This window comes from Motacilla alba, chromosome 2, assembly GCF_015832195.1.
Source record: "Motacilla alba alba isolate MOTALB_02 chromosome 2, Motacilla_alba_V1.0_pri, whole genome shotgun sequence".
NCBI lineage: Eukaryota > Metazoa > Chordata > Aves > Passeriformes > Motacillidae > Motacilla > Motacilla alba.
The window spans coordinates 138,052,213-138,073,328 of record NC_052017.1 but is presented as its reverse complement, the minus strand read 5'-3'; the positions used below and the strand labels follow the sequence as shown (position 1 = coordinate 138,073,328).

Sequence of the window (21,116 nt, the reverse complement as noted above, 5' to 3'; positions counted from 1 at the left end):
TTCCTTATTGTTGGCTCAGCCAGTGTACAGCCTTGCTCCTCTTTATTTATAGCACAGACATGCCCAAAAGATGGAGTCAGAGTTCCACTAGCAAAATCAGGAGAATGTAGATTGTTTGATTGTTTTAAACATCTACAGTCTGCCTGGGGCTGTGTTTCAGCATTAACCTAATACCAAAGATAAGTCACAAACTGGGAGTGAATGCCTGTAAAGACCATAGGCAGATGGTTTTTTTATAGTCAGACAAAATATTTTTGGGAATGTTTTAGATATAATTGATAGAAGTCTCTGGGTGGTTTTTTTCAATTTTACTGTAATAGTTTGCTGTTAAGAGGGATTTGGAAGGCTGAACCATGAAGTACAGAACCATCTGGGAAATGGTGCTGCTAAACTATAGACATATCTGAATTGCAACAATATTCATCACTGATATATCTTAAATTGATTTAATTTGTAAAACCCACAGTCATTGGTTTTCACTCATTTCTTGACATGATGTTTGAAAATAGGTGAGAGTCTATTTAGGCACCTATGTCAGTTGTAGACTTATAGGGGTTGTCCTACCCATGGGCGACCAACTGGCCCTTAAGAGCAGCGATTGGTTGTCTAAAATGGCACAAGATACCTCTTTTACATGCCTGTATCTCACAAAGCACCAAAACAATACAGAAAAACAATAGAAAAGGGAGGAGCAGCACATAAGTCTCTAACAGTAAGGGAGTACCTAACAGATGGAACAATATCTGCTCAGAATAATGTATTTCGGGGGTGAGGTTTTTTTCTGTAGTGAATTATCATGTCAGAGTGAGCTTATTGCACTAATGGAAATCCTTGGGTGATTTTTCTTCTTGGCTTTTTCTTCCAGGCCGTGCTTTGCTGAGGCTTACTGACAAAAAGCTTGAACGAATGGGCATTGCCCAGGAAAGCCTGAGACAGCACATTCTGCAGCAAGTCCTTCAGCTGAAGGTGAGAGAAGAAGTCCGAAACCTCCAGCTGCTTACACAAGGTATGAAAAATATTTTTGATATGGACAGTTACTGAGATCAGATAGTAAAAGTTTGCCTGAGGGCATAAAAGGTGACTTGATGTTCTTCTACAAGAAGTGATGTGTGAAAATGTCTCATAGATTCCACATACTTTCCAAGGGGGGGATCTAAAGGTAAAACAATGCATAAATAAATAGAGATGTTCAGCTGCCTGTTTTATGTGATGAATAGGCTCCATCTATCTACAATTTGATGGTGGTCCTTCTTAAGTATCTGCTTACTAAGATGAAAATAATTCTATATAAAGGGCACAGATGGAGGACCTACTGTCTTTAAAAGCATTGTCCATTTTGCACTAATTGTTTACTTTCAGTGTTAGATAAAACACAGTGTTAGATGAAACAGTGTCGTTTCTGTCACCTGTTTTATGGTAAGAACTGTCAGTGGAAAATTACCTGTTAGACTGTTTTTTGCAGATGGCTGATTCCTTCTTCAACAATTTTATTGACTTGAACAGAATTGCTTCTAATTTTTGCTGCTAAGAAAAAACAAAGCTGGGCTTAATATTAAGTCTAGATTAGAAGACACAGAAGAAGGAGTAGCAAAAAGGTTATATATATTTTCCACATGAGGTTTAGATGTTTTATGATGACTTTTGGTCTTAGCACTCTAGTAATGGCTGTGGTAACATGAAAGAAAAGCAGTTATTGTGGCAATACTGTAAAGGAACACTTAGACGTCCTCTACTATGTATCTGCAATAGTTTCTTAATATTAAATCTTGTTTGGTAGTCCAATGGGATAGCATAAACCACATACTTCTGTGGTGTTTTGGTTCAGTGCCTGTTGAGTGTCACACTGTATGTATGAAAAAAGCAGAGTTCCTCAGTACATGCAGTGTATTTTTAACAAAATGTCCTTCACACATTACATTATGTTCCTAATTAAGCCTTGCTCACTGTGCTCACAGGGAAAACTCTGATTAGTCGAATAAGCTGTATTTTATCTGGAAGAGCTGAAGTCTCAACGGAATTGTTTCTTCAGGCTTGGTGTCTTGTGGAATGTGATGCAGAGTTTTAGAGTTCCTTTGTTTTTCCATGAGCTGTTAATAAAAGCTCACCTCATCTTGTGTCATGTCATGCTAAAGCATGAATGTCTTCCCCAGATGTTCAGAACTCTTCTTTTTCCTTTTATCCATTCATCCATTATTCCTTCATCCTTTTCCTCAGTGTTGGCCAGTTTCTCTCTTCTACTGCATCTGGAATGTTACTTGAGAGTTTGATGGACTGCAAAGTTCTGGTCATCCACTATCACTGTTATGGGCCTGCTTATGAAAGTTGGGATTTGATTGATATGGGACAATGAAGACACATTAGCTATAAATTTGGATCAGTTGATCACTGCTGTCCAGATAGATTCCTGCATAGACTTGTACGTGACATTGAGAACTATGCATTTCCTGTGATGTGAATTGTTTCTCTCTGGTTCCCCTCTGGACACATAACTGGTATGTGACTTGGGCTCACTCAGGCAGCAGTGACTCCCATATCAAGGAATTCAGGGCAGCATCCTTTGATGCTACATTCTTTGCCCATGCAAGTTTGGACTTTGGTAAGAGAAGGAATAATCATGTGCTGGGCTGTGAAGGACAGATCAGCACTGGATGCATGGATGTGTGTTTAATGTAGTCTGTGCCATGTAGAGGGAATGTTCTTATGTACTCTGATCCCGTAAAGGCAAGACATCGTGTGCTTTGTGAAAGGCAGCACAAGCTTGGCAAAAAGCTGGAGGTCTGCAGCTCTGGCTGTCTTCCCCCACAATGGTGTTGGCCATTGTGCTGCACTTCAGAGCCACTCCAATATATCCTCGGGGAAATGGCTCAGTCTGAGAACTTCTGTCAGAAGAATTAATTCTTTGCTTGGAGAATTTATTCCTTTGCTGGGGTCTGTTACAGTGGAACCATGTGAGCCAGTGCCCACCGCTGGTAGTAGGGTGGGTAAGCTCAGAGAGACAAAACAGGCTGCATTCAAAGCTATGGTTTTTAGGGTTGGGTGGCCACTGGTGTGACCACCAGCCACAAGAGCTTATGGTTGCCCTGTGTTCCAGAGCTCAGCTGGGAATGAATGTGTGAGGGAGCAAGAGCTCTCTATCCTTCCAGGGAAGAAAACAGTGGCACTAATCCAAACTCATATCAGTACAATAGACAAAACAATACACAAATACCATTTTAATAAACAAATCTGTGAATGGACCTGATGGACTGTAAAACCTCTTGTCTGAAAGCCAATAATCTTCATGTGCTGTTGGTCCACCAAGGATAATATGAAAACAGGCATCTCCCAGGTGAATAAAAACAGAGTGCTTAAGCAGACTCTTTCTTTTAAAAAGCTAGGGAAACCAAAACTCTGTTTACTTTCATCTTCTTAAATAGAGCTGAAGTTATGGGCAGAACAACAGTTTATAAGAACATTCCCCTGTGCAGCTAAGCTGTGTAAATTGTATGATTCCAGGGTGGGGGAACAGTGAGTGACAGGATAACAGTACTCCTGTCCCTTATCACCTCATTTACACCAAGCTGGAGTGTGTGTCCACTGAAAGTGCTTGATGGAAGTACTAAGGTTAAGATATTATTTCTCAACCACAGTACAACTTGTAAAGCTCTTGGTATGTCAGTTGATCTCCAAAAGTGGTTCTGTCCCTTTTCCCAGTTTCTCCAAACTGTGTCCACTCCTATTCTTATTATGATTTATATGTTCCTGATCCAGGTTGTTACTGGAACAGGTTTCTGTAACTGTTTTGTTTTGTTTTGTTTTGTTTTGTTTTGTTTTGTTTTGTTTTGTTTTGTTTTGTTTTGTTTTGTTTTGGAGAACACTTGGAGAACATTTTTCCTGTGAAAAGCTGTTTCTGCAGCTTGGAAATTGCACTCACAAAGTCCAGATCACACTGGAGCTATTGCTGTGCTGTGCCTTGCTGCCCTCCAAAAAGAGGGAGAAAAAAGCTCTCTGTATCTCAGAGCACAGCTCAGGAGACTGTTAGGTGAAAGAAGCTGTTAAAACCCATTTTTGAATTAATGTAGCACACAAGCTGGGTTGCAAGCAATGAGGTCCTAATTCAGAACCCATTGATGTCAGCAGAAAGACTTCCATGGACTTTAGTACATACCCCAGTTGAAGCTAGATTGAACAGGGAAAGTTTTAAAAAAGCATTATATAATAGTTACCAGATATTTTAAGTGGCTTTGTGTTCTGTTGTCTGCAGAGAAAGTTAACCTCATTTATAAAACTCAATAGCATTCTTTTCTACTCCTGTTTCAGAAAGTGACTTAAAACCATTTCATTCTTCTGCATTCAAGACACATCATCCAGTCTCTTAAAGCCAGAATAGTATGTGATTGTGTAATTGAAGTCTTGTCTTGAGTTTTAGGAAGACTTTTCTTTAGAGCAAGAACTGTCTGATTGCCTGATTGAGGCTATTATTGGTAGAAACACTATTCCAGCCTCCACTAGGATAGAAGGGCACAGGCCCAACTACTGATCTGTGCTTTTTTCCCAAAGTTAGTGATGTTGAGGAACTAATTTGACAAAATATCTTCCAATGTCTCTTGGGGAGAGCTGCACACTGTTGGAAACACCATTATTATACTGTTATCACTGCAAGCCTGAGTTGAAAGATCATTTTTTTATAAAAAGCCTTACATAACTACACAGAGAAGGAAGAAGTTATTCTGAGATTTTTCAATGTGAGTCCTGCTTTGGGCTAGCGTAGAGGAGACTGTCCTCAAAAGGGTACAACAGTGCTGTGTGTGTTTCTGTACAAAGTATCCACAGACAGCAATCTGCCCATAGGGCTGAGCCTGAGAAGCATTTTTGGATTTGGATTAAATGATAACCTGCATTTAGGATGATGTTAGGCCCCCTTCTAAGTTCCTCTCTGAGTTTCATATAGGGCAAAAGTGCTACTTGAATGTACTGCCAGGACAGTATTTCTCCTCCTAGCAAAACATGTTAGAATAAAGCTTTGTGCTTCGTTGAAAATCATCTCAGCAGTTGATACCTGTTGAAATTGTTTCTTCACTAAGTTTTCTGCTCATCCTGCACTGACACTCAGTTACTGAAATACAGATGTGCCCAATGGGAGTCACAGTAACACTGATTTCCTCCCTCCCTCCCTCCCTCCCTCCCTCCCATTTCCAGCATAGTCCTATTTAAAACCTGTTAAGGTACCCTAGCACTGTATTCTTCCAGGAAGGAAATTAGAAGGCCTTCAGAGTTGCATCTCATCTGCATCTAAATTCAGGAGTGATGCAGCCTAACAATAAAGAAATCAGTCAAAAAATGCCATAAGGCCTGCATGGATAAATGAGGAGCTCCTGGGCAAACCCAAACACCAAAAGAAAGCCTTACAGACACTAGAAGCAAGAACAGATAGCCTGGGAGAAATGCAGAGAAAATGAGAAGCAGGATCAGGTTAGGAAAGCTAAGTCTCTGATAGGATTAAAGCTGGCCAGAGATGTCAGCAGCAACAGGAAAATCTTCTATAGGTGCACCAGTGATAAAAAGAGGACTAGGGTGAATGTGAGTCTTCTCTGGAAGAAAATGGGAGATATGGTTACCCTGGACATGGAGAAAGCCGAAATGTCTAACAAATTTTTTTGCCTCAATTTTCCCTGGCAAGTTTTCCAGCCACAGAAGGCAAAGGTGGGGGCTGGGAGAATGAAGAACCAGTTGTAGGAGATCAGGATCAAGTACATCTAAGGAAACCTGAAGGTGCACAAATCTATGAGACCTGATGAGATGTATCCACAGGTCCCGAGGGACAGATGGAGTGACTGCACCACTATCCATCATATTTGAGAAGTTGTGGCAGTCCAATCAAGTTCCAGTGATGGGAACCCTAATTTTAAAATATGGAGTATAAAGGAAGACTGGGGAGACTACTGGGTGGTCAGTCTCACCTCTGTGCCCAGCAAGATCATGGAACAGATGTTAAGGAAACTTTTCTGTCGGGCCATTCTTGGACTGTCACACTCTTGCTACCCAGAGATTTCAGTGCTGGAAGCAAAGTCCCTCCACAGTGGGTGGCTCCAAGCTGATGTGTGCACAGCTTGACTCCCTACACACACACCACTCTCACAGGCAAACAAGGTTTCTGTACCAGCTCAGCCCAGGGTTTCCCATAGCAGAGTCTCAGACCTCTGAATTCTTTAAATAGCTTTACCATGGTACAGCAACAAAATAACAGCTCAAGCTGCTACTTCAGAACAAAGGAAACCCTGGGCTTCTGTTTCCTTGTAGTCTAAGCAGAGGAACGTCTGGGCTCTTCCTGCTGAGTCACTGGCTCCTGCTGTGTCCCTGAGTCACCTGGCTGGTGCCACAGGTCCCTGGGCCCTTTGCTATGCAAAGGGTGGGTGCCAGTTCTCAGCCTCTTGCCTCAAGCTCCTGCCACCCAGAGCTCAATCTGCAGCTCTCACTGCAGCTGCTCACCGAGCTACCTGTACTGAGTGTATTCCTGAGCACAGATCCTTCTGGAAACTGTGCTGAGGCACACAGGAAGTAAGGAGGTGATTTGTGTCAGCCAACACGGCATCACTAAGGGCAAATTGTGGCTGATATATTTGATAGCCTTATATGATGGAGTTGCAGGGCTGATGGCAAGGAAAGAGCAACTGGTATATCTGACTGGACTTGTGCAGAGCATTGGAGACTGTCCCACATGACATCCTTTTCTTTAAATTGGAGAGACATGGGATGGATGCATGGATGGATGGACATGGTTTTGATGGATTACTCAAATGGATAAGGAATTGGCTGGATGATCACACTGAAAGAGATGTGGTCAATGGCTCAATGTTCCAAGTGGAGACCAGTGGTGAGTGTTGTTGGTCAGGGCTTGGCATTGGGACTGGCACTGCTTGACATCTTTGTCAGTGGCATTGATAGTGGGATCCAGTGCACCCTCAGCAAGTTTGCCATGGACACCAAGCTGTGTGGTGCTGTTGGCACTCTGGAGGGAAGGGATGCCATCTAGAGAATCCTGGTCAGGGTGGAAAGGTGGGCCCATGCAATCCTCATGATGTTCAGCAAGGCCAAATGCAAGGTCCTGCACCTGGGTTGGGACAATCCAAAGCATAAATGCAGGTTGGGTGGAGCATGGATTGAAAGCAACCCTGGGGAGAAGTACTTGGAGTGTTGGTTAACGAGATGCCCAACGCTAACTGGCAATGTGCACTTGTGGCCCAGAAAACCAAACATGTCCTGGGCTGCATCAAAAGCAGTGTGACCAGCAGGTCAAGGAAGGTGATTCTGTCCTCTGCTTTGCTCTCATGGAACTCTGCCTGGAGTGCTGCATCCAGCTCTGGGGCCCCAGAGAAGAAGGGCATGGACCTGTTGGAGTGAGTACAGATGAGGACCGTGACGATGATCAGAGGGATGGAGCACCTCTTCTATAGAGACAGGCTGTGAGAGTTGGGGTTGCTCAGCCTGGAAAGGTTCTGGAGAGACAAGACCTTACAGCAGCCTTCTATAGTACCTAAAGGTGACCTACAAGGAGCTGAAGAGGGACTTTTCAAGGGCAAGGATAGGACAAGGAGTAGTGGCTTCAAACTGAAAGACAGTAGGTTTAGATAGGATATAAAGAAGAAATTCTTTACTGTGTGGGTGGTGAGGCACTGGAGCAGGTTGCCCTGAGAACCTGTGCCTGCTTCATCCCTGGAAGTATTCAGTGCCAGATTGGAACTTGGTCTAGTGCAAATTGTCCCTGCCTATGTCAGAGGTGTTGGAACTGAATGACCTTTCAGGTTCCTTCCAATCTAAAATACTCTATGATTCTATAACTGAGCAAATAACAAGTGAGAGCCTTGTGTTCTAGTGTTGGATCATTGACTGGGTTTTAACAGATCTTTGTAACAGAAGCATTGCCTTCAGGATCTGTGTGGTGAGTAAGTCAGGACCATGAAACCCTCCTTAACAGAAGTGTTTTACTACGATTTTGGCAGCATTATCAGCCTGTTAGTACTAAAGGCAGGCTTGATGAAAATTTGGCATGGAACCCCCCAGTCTATCAGAAACATGATGCCACTTCCTGTTTGCCCTGTCTGCTTTGTCCATATGGATATCAAAGCTGGGAAGAACCTGAGCACTGTCATACCAGGTTTCATCACTACATGTGAGATTTATTGTCATTTAAAGTACTAGACTCAGTCCTATCTTCTGATGTCCCACATAATAAGACGTTTTCTGCTATGGTGGCTCCAGTAAACAGCAATGAATGATTTGGAGTTACACAATTGGCTGAAAAGGGGCTTGAGTGGTCAGAAATTTTGAGAACATAGGAACTTGCCAAGCACAGGACTAGAAGGTCAACAAGTTAAGAGAAAGCAATTACAGCTTGCTGTCCCCCTCCTGTAGTCTTTATGGATCCTGTGGTATCTGAACTGTTATTGCCTACTGTCCTTCAGGTTCCTTGAAGAAATGTTATTTGAGATCAGCACATTTCTTTGTCACCCCTGCAAAGAAGTACATTCTGTGTAATACATTCTGGACTCAAGGTTTTGGCACCCAAGGAACCTTGGTTTCATATGCCTGTGGTGTTTCAAGGCCTGCAGCATTTGAAATCTTAACTGTCTGTCTTCTTACCAGACATCACTTCTTTTGTTTTCATTTTTTCAATCTTACCTTTTTCTTTTGCCTAACCCTGAAGCTTCCAGCTAGTCAGGAAGGGCCTTTCTTCCCGAAGCACAGAGTACTATGCAGCTGTTTCTTGCATATGCTGCATACATGGCATCTATCTAAGGCACAGAAAAAAATACTTGCTCTTTCAGAAGAGCTCCAGCAAGCTTAATTCCCAGCCAGTTTCCTTTGCTCTGTGCTCCTGTTATGCTCCAAAATGTCTGAGAGACATTGTGAGTTGAACACAAAGTGTATCATGGAAGCACTGTCAGAAACTACCCAATAACAGTAGTTTATCAGAGCATGAAAGCTGTGTGTCAAAACTCAGCATGCTAAATTGCCTGATTACAGGTAAAGAAATCTTAACCTTCTCCTCAATATGGGTTTATTTTCACTAAATGTCCATATCCCTTTTACTCCTTTCTATTATATGTCCTTTTTTCCTGTACAACTGCAGGAATTGTTGCACTTGTTCTTAATACTGCTTTCCAAGTCTGTAAAATGACTTTGCCACCCATTAGACTACAAAAGAGCAGTCTTTATTGTATTTTTCCCATTCCAGTCAAGGACAGTTTCATCACTTAACAGAGGATGTAGCTCTGGAATCAGAAGCCGTAGTTGTTCATGAGAGGCTTTTCAGACTTTGTGCACTGTAAAGATGTCTGAAAATATTTTTTTCAGGTTACAAGTACACACGGGAGGGTTCTGTATGGTTTTCATTTGTTTTAGCTGAAACACAATATTGTATGGGGAATGTGTATCTGAGCAAAGATAAAATATCTAATATACATGCATCAGTGATGATAAATATCAAATTCCATGTATGGCTTCAGTTACTTGAATTTCAAGTGTCTGGCTTCTAACCTGAAGAATACACTTTGCAATGCAGTCAATGGTCCCTGGCAGACCATTGCATTGCTGTGGGACTGTTAGTTACCTTTAAGCTCTTGCTGTGATGCTAATATATATTCATATCAAATAACCAAGTGATTCAGCTGACAGGTAAAATAAGTTCCAATACACTGGACAATACATTGTAATGCACTGTGGATAGGTTTAGCACAGAATTGTCCTTCAATATGTGTAGTATATTAGTTTGAAATATGAATAAGGAAACATAGGACCTATGAAATTTGTATTGATGAACTTGTCTGGCAAGATTTTAGCTGTATAATATTATGATGTGCTTGCATTTTTATGTGTTTCTATAAATAGTATTGCAACTCAGTCTACTGATAATATAGCATTAGCTGCTTTGTATGACTGCAAGATCATGATTGCAGTTGTCTGCTTTTCTTATTATTTTTTTGATGTTGATATGTTGGTTTTTTTTTTCATTCCTGCTTTTCAAACTTCTCACAAGTCAGCCTACTGGTCAGTTTGGTCTGGAATGTTTAGTCCTTCTGAACTAATGCATACCCAATACTGTCTAACATGTTTGGTGAATATATATATTACATATATATAAAAATGTACATATATAGATATATGTGTGTGTGTGTTTTCTCAGTCATGTGTAAAATTGGAAAGAGAAAAAACAGTTCTTCTCAACATTTATTTTAAAAAAGTAAACTATTGCTGTTTGTGCTGCAGCCAACCTTGAAAGACTTTTAGCTAAATAGGAAAGCTTTCAGCAGTCAGTCTGTTATTTAACAACAGCTGTTTGTGATCAGTGCCAGTGGAAATCACTTGTTTTCACCCATTCACAAAGAACAGGCTGGTAAAAGGGATTCCAGGAATAGGTACAGTCTTTCACACAAAGTTTAAATAAATCATATTGTAAGATGGTGCCATTTACAATATTACATAATTATGATTTCTAATGAGATTTTTCCAGAAATCCAACATAGAATAAAATTAGGATTGATCATAGAATGGCATGGGTTGAAAGGAACCTTAAGACCATCTAGGTCCAACCCTCCTGCCATACAGGCCCATGAACCACATCCAGCCACCTTCCACTAGCCCAGGTTTCTCATAGCCCCATCCAGCGTGGCCCTGAATAACTCCAGGGATGGAGCATTCACAGCTTCTCTGAGCAGCTTGTTCCAGTGCCTCACCATCCTCACAGTAAAGAATTTCTTCCTTATGTTCAATCTAAGTTACCCTCTTTTCAGTCTGAAGCCACTTCCCTTTGTCCTATTGCTTCATGCCTTTGATAGTTGTTTTATAAAAGAACTGAGGAAATCAGAGCCCTGACTATACTTCTGACTCCTTAGAAAGTACATGGAAATTTTCACTCCTGTGCTTCTGTTTCATCAATTAACTGACTGTCTTCATCAATTAACACTTTTTTTTTTTTGGTCAAACTGAATGTATAGCATTGGAAATAAGAAGATAAGAAATGCCATTCTCAGTTGGATCCAGTATCCCTCTGTCCCACTAGTCAGCATCTAACAGTAGTAGGTGATGTTTAGGCAGATCCCCAAATCCTGTTCCCTCTCTGTGGTCCCATTCCCTTGGGCTCTCCAGCATTCAGAATTGGTGCATTTGGAAGAGTATTGCCCTGCCTAATTCTTTAGTATCCATTGAGAATCTGTCTCTCAGTCTTAAGAAGCAAGTTATTCACAAGAAGTGTTTTACAAACTAAATTATCATCACTGGCAACCTCAGTGGTGACAAAAGTGCCAAAGCCTAACTTGGCATGCCTTCAGTTGGGTGCTTCTGCCATCCACAGAGACTCTAAGCAATCCTGCTATCATGTGCATGCAGTAGTAGCTGCACATCCTCTGCATTTGAGAAGCAGCAGTCACGCCTCAGACACATCAGATGAATTACCTGTTGCTCTCCATCAGTTATTACAGACATTTGGAATGGTTGGCAGATACATTTGTCTACACAGTAGATAACTGAATGTGGATCAGATAAATTCCCACTTGCTAAGCCTAGATGTAAACTCCCACACTGGGAAAAAATTGGTTTGAAATCTGGATGAATTGCCCTCTTCACTCAGATGAGTTTTGGTAACATCATCCTGCTGATTTTTTGAAACTGGTATTGCTGTGCCTACATGAATGTGTCCTGTTTGTAAAGCATTTCACGATATTGGCAGTTCCAACAAACATGAAAGTCACTTAAAGCTTTTTTGAAAATGTAGAATAAAGTTTTGCTGTTTTGAATCCCTGAAGGTGAGTGTTGCCAAAGAGTTCAAAAGCATTTTTCTTCCTGTTGTTACTAGCATTTATGGCCTGTGCAATAAAAAATTCTAATTACTGGAAAGATTCAAGGGAGGCAGGAAAAAACCCTCTCCTTTTTATGCCTTTGTGAAGTTGCTTTTTCTGTGTTGTGTAAAAAGAACCTGTTTTATTTAAAAGCTTCTCTTTTTCTTCATTCACATTCTTTAAAAGCTTTTCTGTATTGTAATTTTGAAAATGAATGTGGTTCTATTCAAATAAAAGTTTACTCTTAATGGCATTTATGCTTCATATGATAGAGCACCTTCATTTACTTAGTTATACATAGGCAGTCAGCAGTGTTATGAACTGTTTCTTTTTTACTAAGCAGTATGCAGATCTCTGGCATATTCCACAAAGGAAAGGGTGGATTATTTTAAAGCTTTTATTTGACTTGATCATAAAGCATGGGTACTAGCCTAGTGTTTTATGACATGCTCAAGTATGATTAATAATTTTAACTATGCTGGTTCCCCCATAAGATCAATATTATAGAATTTTTCCAGTCACCATTTCAATGTATTTTAATTGAAATTGATTTCCTATAAAATAATAAATTGAAGCCTATTAACAATGGTCTTGTGGTCCTCGACATTCAAGTTCTCACTTCTAACAAAATTCTGAACAGTTTTTAAAAAATACATTATTTACCTCTATACAGTATAAGTACTCATGAAGCACCTGTAATTTTTTGGTGTTAATTCCAGTAGATGAAAGCATAAATACAGCAGCCTTAATTTGAAACAGGAATGCGAATGAAAATGTGGCAGAGAATTGTTGTTTTTAAAACAACTTACTTCTCTGTTGGCAGTTAAGCTACAGTTCTATTGTATGATCTTAAAATTGAAAAATATTTTTATCAGTAAAAGTGCATGCCAGTCACATGAATTATTAGAAGTTACCTATACAAAGAAAAGATACATTGAGAAAATCTGCAATGAGCAGCTCTGTAAGAACTTCTGTTTTTCCAAAGGTATCACCTGGAGGGCATTGAGTCAATCTTTGATTATTTTGCTCCGGGTCAGCGTGGTAAGTTGAGTTTTAGGCAGTTTGTACTTGGCAGTACCACAGTTCTGAAGCTCCTCAATCCCGCTAAATTTTCGTCCACATCTTAGAGCTTATTCTTGGTGAAGTTTATCCACATTGTTGGAATAGTTTCTTTATGTACATGTGGCTTAATCAGGGGCTTCCACCTGAAGACAACTTGATTAGAAAATACTCAGCATCAGGAAGGGCACAGTGTGTTATATCCAGCCAGCCTGGTATAACATGTCAGGACTCTGACTTGGCATACTTGTTCAGCTACACAAGAGGGCTGGATCTCTTTTCTCAGGAACTGTAGAGATAAGCAAGTTAGACTTTTGTATGTGAGCAAAAAGGCATGTCAAGGTTCCCTTGCAAGCTTGAGCACAGTCTGAAGGCATGTACATTGATGTGGTCTTGGAGTTTTGACTCCTCTCCACTAGAAAGAGGATTCACATCTTCCCGGTCCATTTTTCTGGCACACCCAGCTGCCATCAGCTGGCAGTTCATGAAATGAGATGGAGTTGAAGCAGCTGCAACACCTGGACCTGGAAACAAGTATTTTTGTCATATTCTTTCTTTAGTGAGACCAGTTAAGAGGCATACTTCTGGTAGCATCAGTCAGCAGACTCTTGTTTTTCCACATTGAAAGTGCGTTGTTGTGTAGGACTTCCAGGAGCTGGATTTTGAGAGAAAGATCTTAAAGAAAAAGCAGTCTTGCACAGCAAAAGGAGGAGATTCTTACTGATATTGCCTTCTTCAGTGATGCAAAGCTTCTGTTCTTAAAGTTTACTCTCCAAAGTCGTCTAAGTCCTCCAAAGTCCTGTGGTTTTTGTTTTCTTTCCACTTTGGCGTATGTCAGAGGTAGAGATGGGGAAAGAATGGTGATCACATTTCCTTCATTCTTCAAAGTGTTAGTTAATTCCAGTCTTTCTTAGGAATAAAGAGGAAAGCCTTCTTTCTTACTCTATTTCTTTTGGTTTTCATTCCTTTAAGAACTCCTGAGGAATTGAGGATTGTTGTTAAAGTTGGACCAAAAAATTAATATCCCTGCTCTAGTTTTATTTTATTTGTTTTCCTGTAGTCTAAATGTTTACAGGGCTGATTAGACTACAGTTGTCTGCTGAAGACTTTTTTTACTTTGTTCCAGAGAGTGTAGCTGTGTGAAACACTTTTCAGCGGTTCCTTGTAATTTTCTGTCATAGGGTGCCAGGATAGTCCGGCGGTATTTTATGAGTATTTAAAGAATGTTGGATGGTGGAAAGAGCAATCACAGACAATGGACCAGCTTTTAAAAGTATCAGGCAATTAAGGATGCAGACAGAACTTTGAAAATTCCCTACACTGATCGCTCCCAGTATCACAACAGTTATAATTCTCAGTCTAAACTTGAAAAACTTAGAAGCAAACAAATTGTATTTCACATAAAAGAGATAGGAAAGAAGAAGGGAAGGATACTTCTACCTCTAAAGCTCCAATGATAAGTCACTTGTCACCTGAGTAGGTTCCTAATAGATCTTTCTCTAGATTCCAGAGTTGCTTTAATGCCCATCTGCATGGCTCCCATCCATTCTGTCACAGTGGTTGACTGTGACACTAACTACTAACATTGTTGACTTTTGTCTGTCTCGACTTAAACCTGGAAGGTTCTGAGGGTCATCAAAAGGCAGCCAGCCCTTACAGCCCATCAAGGCAATGAATGTCTTTTTGCTAGGATGTATCTTCATACGTTGAGACACCTATGAGCTTTTTTGTCTTTTTCGTAGAAATGTTTTATTTAGGTGTGGAGGTTTATCTCAGATTGCATAATAAAAATTGTGGTTTATTTTCTTCTAATCCTAATAAGCTCTTTCCCAGTGAATTATAATTTTTTACTGATATTTGCTTGCTAGATTTGTTTGTTGGTAAGTTTTCTTTCTCCCTTCTTAAACATCAGCTGCTGCGATAAGCACTAAAATGTGTGACTGTTGCTTTGTCAGCAACTCATGTTTTCCTCTATTATACTGTTACTGCTGTTCTTGACAACTTTTTGGTTCTCTCTAGTAATGGAAATGTCACTGTGGGAATTTTACTTTACTTCTACATGGCTTAGCTGAGGATAATCTGGTGTGAGAATATGTGTTTTACAGATTTCGTTACCATTTTCTTTTGATCCAGATGCTCAGAACCCAGGCTATTTAAGTGAGGAATGAAATTAGATGCTGGGACCAGAAGAAAACTCCTTTTATCAGGGATGTCTCAAGAAATTAGGAGCATCTAAAGATAGTATCTTCCTTAAGTTTCTACTGCTTATAATTAATTTGACTAGAGTCTTTGGGAAAGTCTTTAGCTGACTTAAAACTGATCCTTACTCTTCGTGCACACATTCTGTACCAATTCTAGCACAGTAAACAAATAGCAAGAGTAGCTGCTCTACTAAGAGGAATCTAAATTTATGTCTACCACCAGCTATGATTTGGTTTTATCCCAATTATGTCACTTTGAAAATTGGAGACCTCAACTTTGCTCTTAGTTCTGTGCGGGCAAATGAAAGAGTAATGCTCCATTGATTGCAGAGAAATTGAAGCTTGTGAAAATGAGAACAGGATCAACCCCATTTTTCATCTACAGCATGAGACTGTAAAGCCCATTCAAATCAATGAAGGGTACCAATGACTTTGTTGACCTTTGGATCAAAGCCACAAACCTTTTCATAACTTAAAACCACAAATACAGAAACATAAGGGTTCTACTCTCTAACCTAGCATAGGTCTTTGTCAAATTGAAAAATATGATTTCTTGCTAGTTTTATTGTACAAAAATACAATTTTGATATTTTATTATATTTAGAAGTTTTTTCTTAACTATATAAGACGAATTCTTCACTTGGTCTCAAGATCTCCTTTGACAATGTGCACTGCCTATGTTATTTGCAATCCTGATTTCATAACCACTGCTGGAAATGAAAGTAAAAGTTGCACTTTTATCTTATACTTTATAGTCATGCTCAATGTTAAATGCCATAATCAAAGATAAAAACTATTATACTGTCTTTTAGATTAAGCAGTTTGAAGAGTCTTTGTTGCCCTTTGCCTTATCCAGCTAAAACTTTGGTGTCCAGTTGAACTCATTGTTCACATTCCTCAAATAATCTACAAAGAACAAAACCCACCCCCAGAGATCATCTGTGCCCTTCTAAAACAGGTGCCCGTGATAGGTGCAATATATTGCCCTCTGCAACTTCCTGCCTGTGTAAGATGGAGGACTTGCCATTTAATTTGGGACACCTAAATTTAATAGCGGAAAAGTAGGCAGTAGCTTTTCTTACTTTTTGCTTTTCAGAATCAAGAGTGTAACAAGTGATGTTCCCACTGCTAATTTGACAGCAAACTTGCACTACCTTAGTGTAGTAATTTTATTTCTTTCTCTGTATCTGTTAGCAAAATCTGGGTATGCTATGCCTTTAAAGTGCACTTTTTTCTGCAAGTGATAACATCATCTTTCATTTTCTATTACTTTTTATTAACTTTTTTAAAATTAAGCTTAATTACTGTTCACTGGTAGTAGAATTAAAGCAACATTTAGGTGTTCACAGGTGAACATTTAAGGAGTTACATGTTCTGGGTTAAGGGTTTTGGGTTTTTTTTTAGTTGTAATTTAAATAATTCTTTAGTCAGAAGCAGACATGGATGCATTTTATATATTGTCTTGGGATAGGTTTATAACTTACCTTCACTTCAGCAATTTTTCTCAGACATGAGTGCTTTAATAAGTGCGGTTAGACAGATCTTAGTCCTCTGAGTTCCTCATTCATCTGGATATGGTTGAGCCTGATATAAATATTAAATAAGGGGGTTTTGTTTGTTTGTGGATTTGTTGCCTCTATGGAGCTCATCCAGTCTTAGGCAGGAAGGCCAGGACCAGGCTGAGAGCCCCAGATGGAATGCCCACTAGGAACTGAACTTTACCTTATCATTCAGAAAACTTACTGAAATCTTCTTCTGTTTCATATGATTAATTAGGGCATAGTTTCAATTAAATAGAAAAGCCAGTAAAACCTATCAAGAATGGAATAGTGATACAGAAGGGTGACTGAAGAAAACAAGCTTCTTCATGTGTCCTTTGTTTGGACTTTCTTTGTCTCCTTTAAAGCTCTCTTGCATTCTCATGCATCTCATTCTTTTTATTGAATACTAAAGCCTTTACCATCTGCCAAAAGGTTTTATTTTGGGGTTTCCTCTTATGTGGGAGGGTGATTTCCTCCTTCCCTTCATGCTAGTTTCATTGCTATCTTTAGGACTCGGAGCCTACTGGAGACCTTCCTGTCTCCTTTTTATTACACAGTCTCCTCCTTCCGTGCTGCAAGTTCCTGCTCCCAGGGGCAAAGAAGAAAACAAGAGCTGAAGCTGTCTTTTTGAGCTGCCTGGCTGATGCCAACAGCTTTTGTTTTAAACACGGGAGTCCAGTTCCTGGAGTGCAGGGCTGCACGGGCTCCTCACTCACGTTCCCGGGCTGGCTGTTTTTAGGAACAGTTCCTGTGCAAAGGCCGTGTGCAACCTCCTTGTGCTTTGGCTGCAGAGTGCAGTGGCTTCTGAAAAAGGGTGCTGTAATCTGGAGCATTTATGCTAAAAGCAGTTTATCCCTCTCTATTTGTTAGTCTTTTACCTCAGCACATTAATCCAACCTGTTCTGCCATTGTTAAGACATCTATAGCCAGAGCCCTGCAGTTTCTTCCTCGTATGGGAACTTTAGATGTTTATTTTTTCTATGAATGTATCGATTTCCTATCTTTACCTTCCTTGTGCTGCAGAGAAAAAGAAGTGAAATTGAAGGTATTATATTTGCAGAGGGATAGAATTACTTTTTTTTTTTAATTTCTGAGAGCAAAATAAAGCAGATGGCAGTCTGGGTTTTTCAGCATAGCTCTCAAGGCTGCAGAGAATACATACAGCTATAGTGGGATGTGAGTATCCAGGTGTTGAGCCATGAACACAGCAGAAGAAGGCTGTGAGCCCTGGTCATGTAGCTCCATTTAAACCTTTGCTGTGGAGCTCTTCAAAGTACCTGCCATCATCTCTCCTTGAAGGAGATGCTACATGGGAGAAACAAAGGCTCCTGCCTTTTCTCTTCAGCCTCTGCCTGCTGGGAGTGAGAGCAGTCTCTGTCTGAGGATTGTGCAGTCCTGTTGCTGCCTGTCCTAATTTGCTGTACAGCTGAGCCTGTGACTGGAGGCTGTGTGAATGTGGAAAGCACAGGGAATTGTGCTGGGTGTCAGATCACCTCCTGAGGGCTCTGCCAGGATCCATGTCAACCAAATTATGCCTCTTTTTGAGTGCATTTCTGGCACTCCTTTTTTGATATTTTAGTTAATCACTGGCATTACACCAAACAGGATGTCAGGTAGTAATAGGAATGTAATATTATTTTATTTGTGATTAGCTCATCTCTTGGGCTCTGAGATGTTCCAGTCTCTGTCCTTCCGCCATCACCCAGGTTTCTTTGGAGCTCTGTTGTTTGGTTTATTTACTCTCAGTAATTGAAAACATTATACTGTTGACCACCCTGAAAAATTTTCAGTGCTTAAAAATAAATGGTCCATTTTCCATCCCTTCAGTGCATCTAGTTTTTCTGACTGCAGGAATCTAATACAAGGTTGAAATGTGGATGAGGAAGATGATGGTGACCCAGGGTGTTACCTAAATGACTGATCTACAGATAAAAAGCAGTGCTAGGATTTCTGTTCAGGAAAGTGCCAGAAAAACTGCCTAGTTCTTAGCACTGCCTATTTTAATGACATTCAGTTCCAAACTCCAGGTATAGCATTGCACAGAGAGGTCAGTGGTGTCCATTTCTAACAGCAGAATGGTGCAACATAACAGCCTGAGATGACATCCTCCTGAAAAATAAGAGAGCTATGTGAAAAAATTTCAAGCAGGAGACACATGTATCTTGTCATTTAGAGAGCAAGGCTTTGTGCTTCTGATTAAATGCAGGTTTCCATGTTCTCCCTGTCACAGATGCACACACATGCACATACTCTAATTGGATAAAACTGTAAACAGTAAATTAAGGATATGATTAAAAATTAAACAGCCACTGCCGAAACCATCAGTAGTAAATGCTTATTAACTTACACATAACAGCATGCTGGTGTGATAGCTTCAAATTGCCTGCTGAAACTGATTTGCAGCAAATAAGGCCAGCTTTCTAAAAGATATTTCTGGGTTTCAATAATCAGACCCTCAGCTCTGATTGCTTGGTTTTTTTCTTCACAATTTTGCCAGCCTTTTTTAAGCAACTGATAACATGCCTGGCTTTCTTTAACTGCAGTGGGTGATGTACTTAATCCTTTGCTTCTGCTGCTTAGCAGAATGAGTCAGTATGGGTCTGATCCAGCTTTGTCCTCTCTCATGCATTGCAAGTCTTCTGTGGTTTGCCTGTGGTTTTATAGGGCTTCACCAGATCCCTCTGCCCATTCTAGAACCCACCTTTCTGGCTGTAAATGCATGCGCTGCATGATAAGCTGGAGGACAAAGTGGATTTAAATTCACTTGCCCTTCTGTACTAGTTTGAAAACAAACCAGTGGGAGATTCCAAGTCAGAACTACAGTTAAGTAGGAAAATTAAAATAAAGGCAGAAAACACTGATTTAAACTGACAGACACAGGATACAGCCTGACACCCTGTTTGTCAGGGTGGTGGTAGCCGTCCAATTATATGATGGCTTCAGTCCTGTTGAAGTGATAGATGTGGTTCTGCTGAAGCAGTGATCCTTTAGAAGGGTCTGGTCTTCCTCTGAAGATCTACTGGTGGTTGTGTAGCTCTTGTCCTCTAGGAATCCAGTCGGTAAGGCTCCTCGGTGTTCCAAGCCACAGATTATAACCAGGAGGAAGGCTTGGTTCCTCCCCCTGGGCAGAGCATTTCACAAAGGGATGATGTAATTTTATGAGTCATGCAGTGAGACTCGATTGCCCATTAGCAGAAGTCCATCCCCCCCCACCCAAGGGAGTTATCAGGGATGGGTCATGGGAGATAAAGAACATTGCCCCACCTATTTTTAACAGCTTATGAAGATGGTAGTAGAATACATACCTTTGGTTACATCTTGCATTGTAACCTAAGACACCATCCAAGTGCCACATCCGCGCGTGCACACCTAGGATCTCCAGACCAGCTCCACCTGGCAATGCATGGCAGAGGCTGCAGTTTCTGGAAGGGGCATCCTTCCAACTCCATGGGCCCTTTCCGTCTCATCTCATAACATCTATGCCCTCCTCTTGTAGGGCACTCTCCTCCACGTGGAGTCCATTGTGTTGGATGACAGGTTGTTTGTCCATCCTACTTTGTGAGAATTAGCATGTTTCCAGCCAGAGCAAGGGATTCTCACGAGAACTTTTACAGCCTTTGCTCAACACCAGCAGCTCAATGCTAGCTTTAAGTGTTTAGGCGAAAGTTGAAACAAGGTTTAAAAACCTCTCAAAATTAGGACTAATCCGGAGGGGCAGGGAAAAGCAGAATCTTTTCCAGTGAGCTAGCTGTGACTTCTTGGATATTCGCTTTTCAGGTAGGTTCCGTAATATGGATATTTAACCAATATATGGTATAAAGGAGCCTTTGCATACTTCTTACATTTTTATGTCCGAAACTGAGGGCTGCTCTCTCCAGAAAGCAGCTGAACTTTTTGCTTTTTATCTGGGGCTCCTGTCTTCATTTAGGCTGGAGACCTACTTCCCTCTTTTCTCCTGCCAGTCAAAATCAAGAAATGAATGGGTGTTTCTTGAATGGAAAGATAATTATAGTCTGCCCAGTATCAGATGGTTGTATATATCCTGTAAAAAAACCCTTAATTCTACCTACCTATGAGAAAGTAGCACATCCCCTGAATTACTGCCAAACCCCTTGAATGTGGCTGCAGGTGGCTGAAATGTGACTTTTGTTAAAGCACTGCTGGAAGATGACTTCTGTCATTAACACCTCAGCCCTCTCAGCTGTTTCTGTTCTTGTTCTGCTCCAGCTGGTGTGGTCCATATTGGAGCCGTGCAGTGGGTGGCTCTTTGGTAGCTGCCAGTGTTGTAGCTCAGCGTTGGCTGCAGCCACACTCTGGTGAGCTGGGCCAATGGTGGCACACACTGGAGCAGCTGTTGTCTGCTCAGGGTCGCCTTCAGTTGTTTAGACCACTGACTGTGTTTTGAGGGATATACAGGCTGCCCTGACTGGTGAATTTACAGTGTGAGTTTCTGCAAGTAGAAGGAAAATAGTGTGAGAAGGGATGCTGTGGCTCTGAAAAAG

At 40.7% G+C, this 21,116-nt stretch overlaps 1 protein-coding gene across 2 annotated transcripts in view; it reads left to right on the top strand.

Annotated features, from left to right (window-relative positions):
- Window positions 1-21,116, top strand: part of SAMD12 (sterile alpha motif domain containing 12) — a 176,464-nt gene that overhangs the window by 81,967 nt on the left and 73,381 nt on the right. For both annotated transcript variants that reach the window (XM_038130231.1, XM_038130230.1), the window contains exon 4: window positions 866-1,006. In XM_038130231.1, coding sequence (XP_037986159.1) covers window positions 866-1,006 — 141 coding nt within the window. The remainder of the gene's footprint in view (window positions 1-865; window positions 1,007-21,116) is intronic.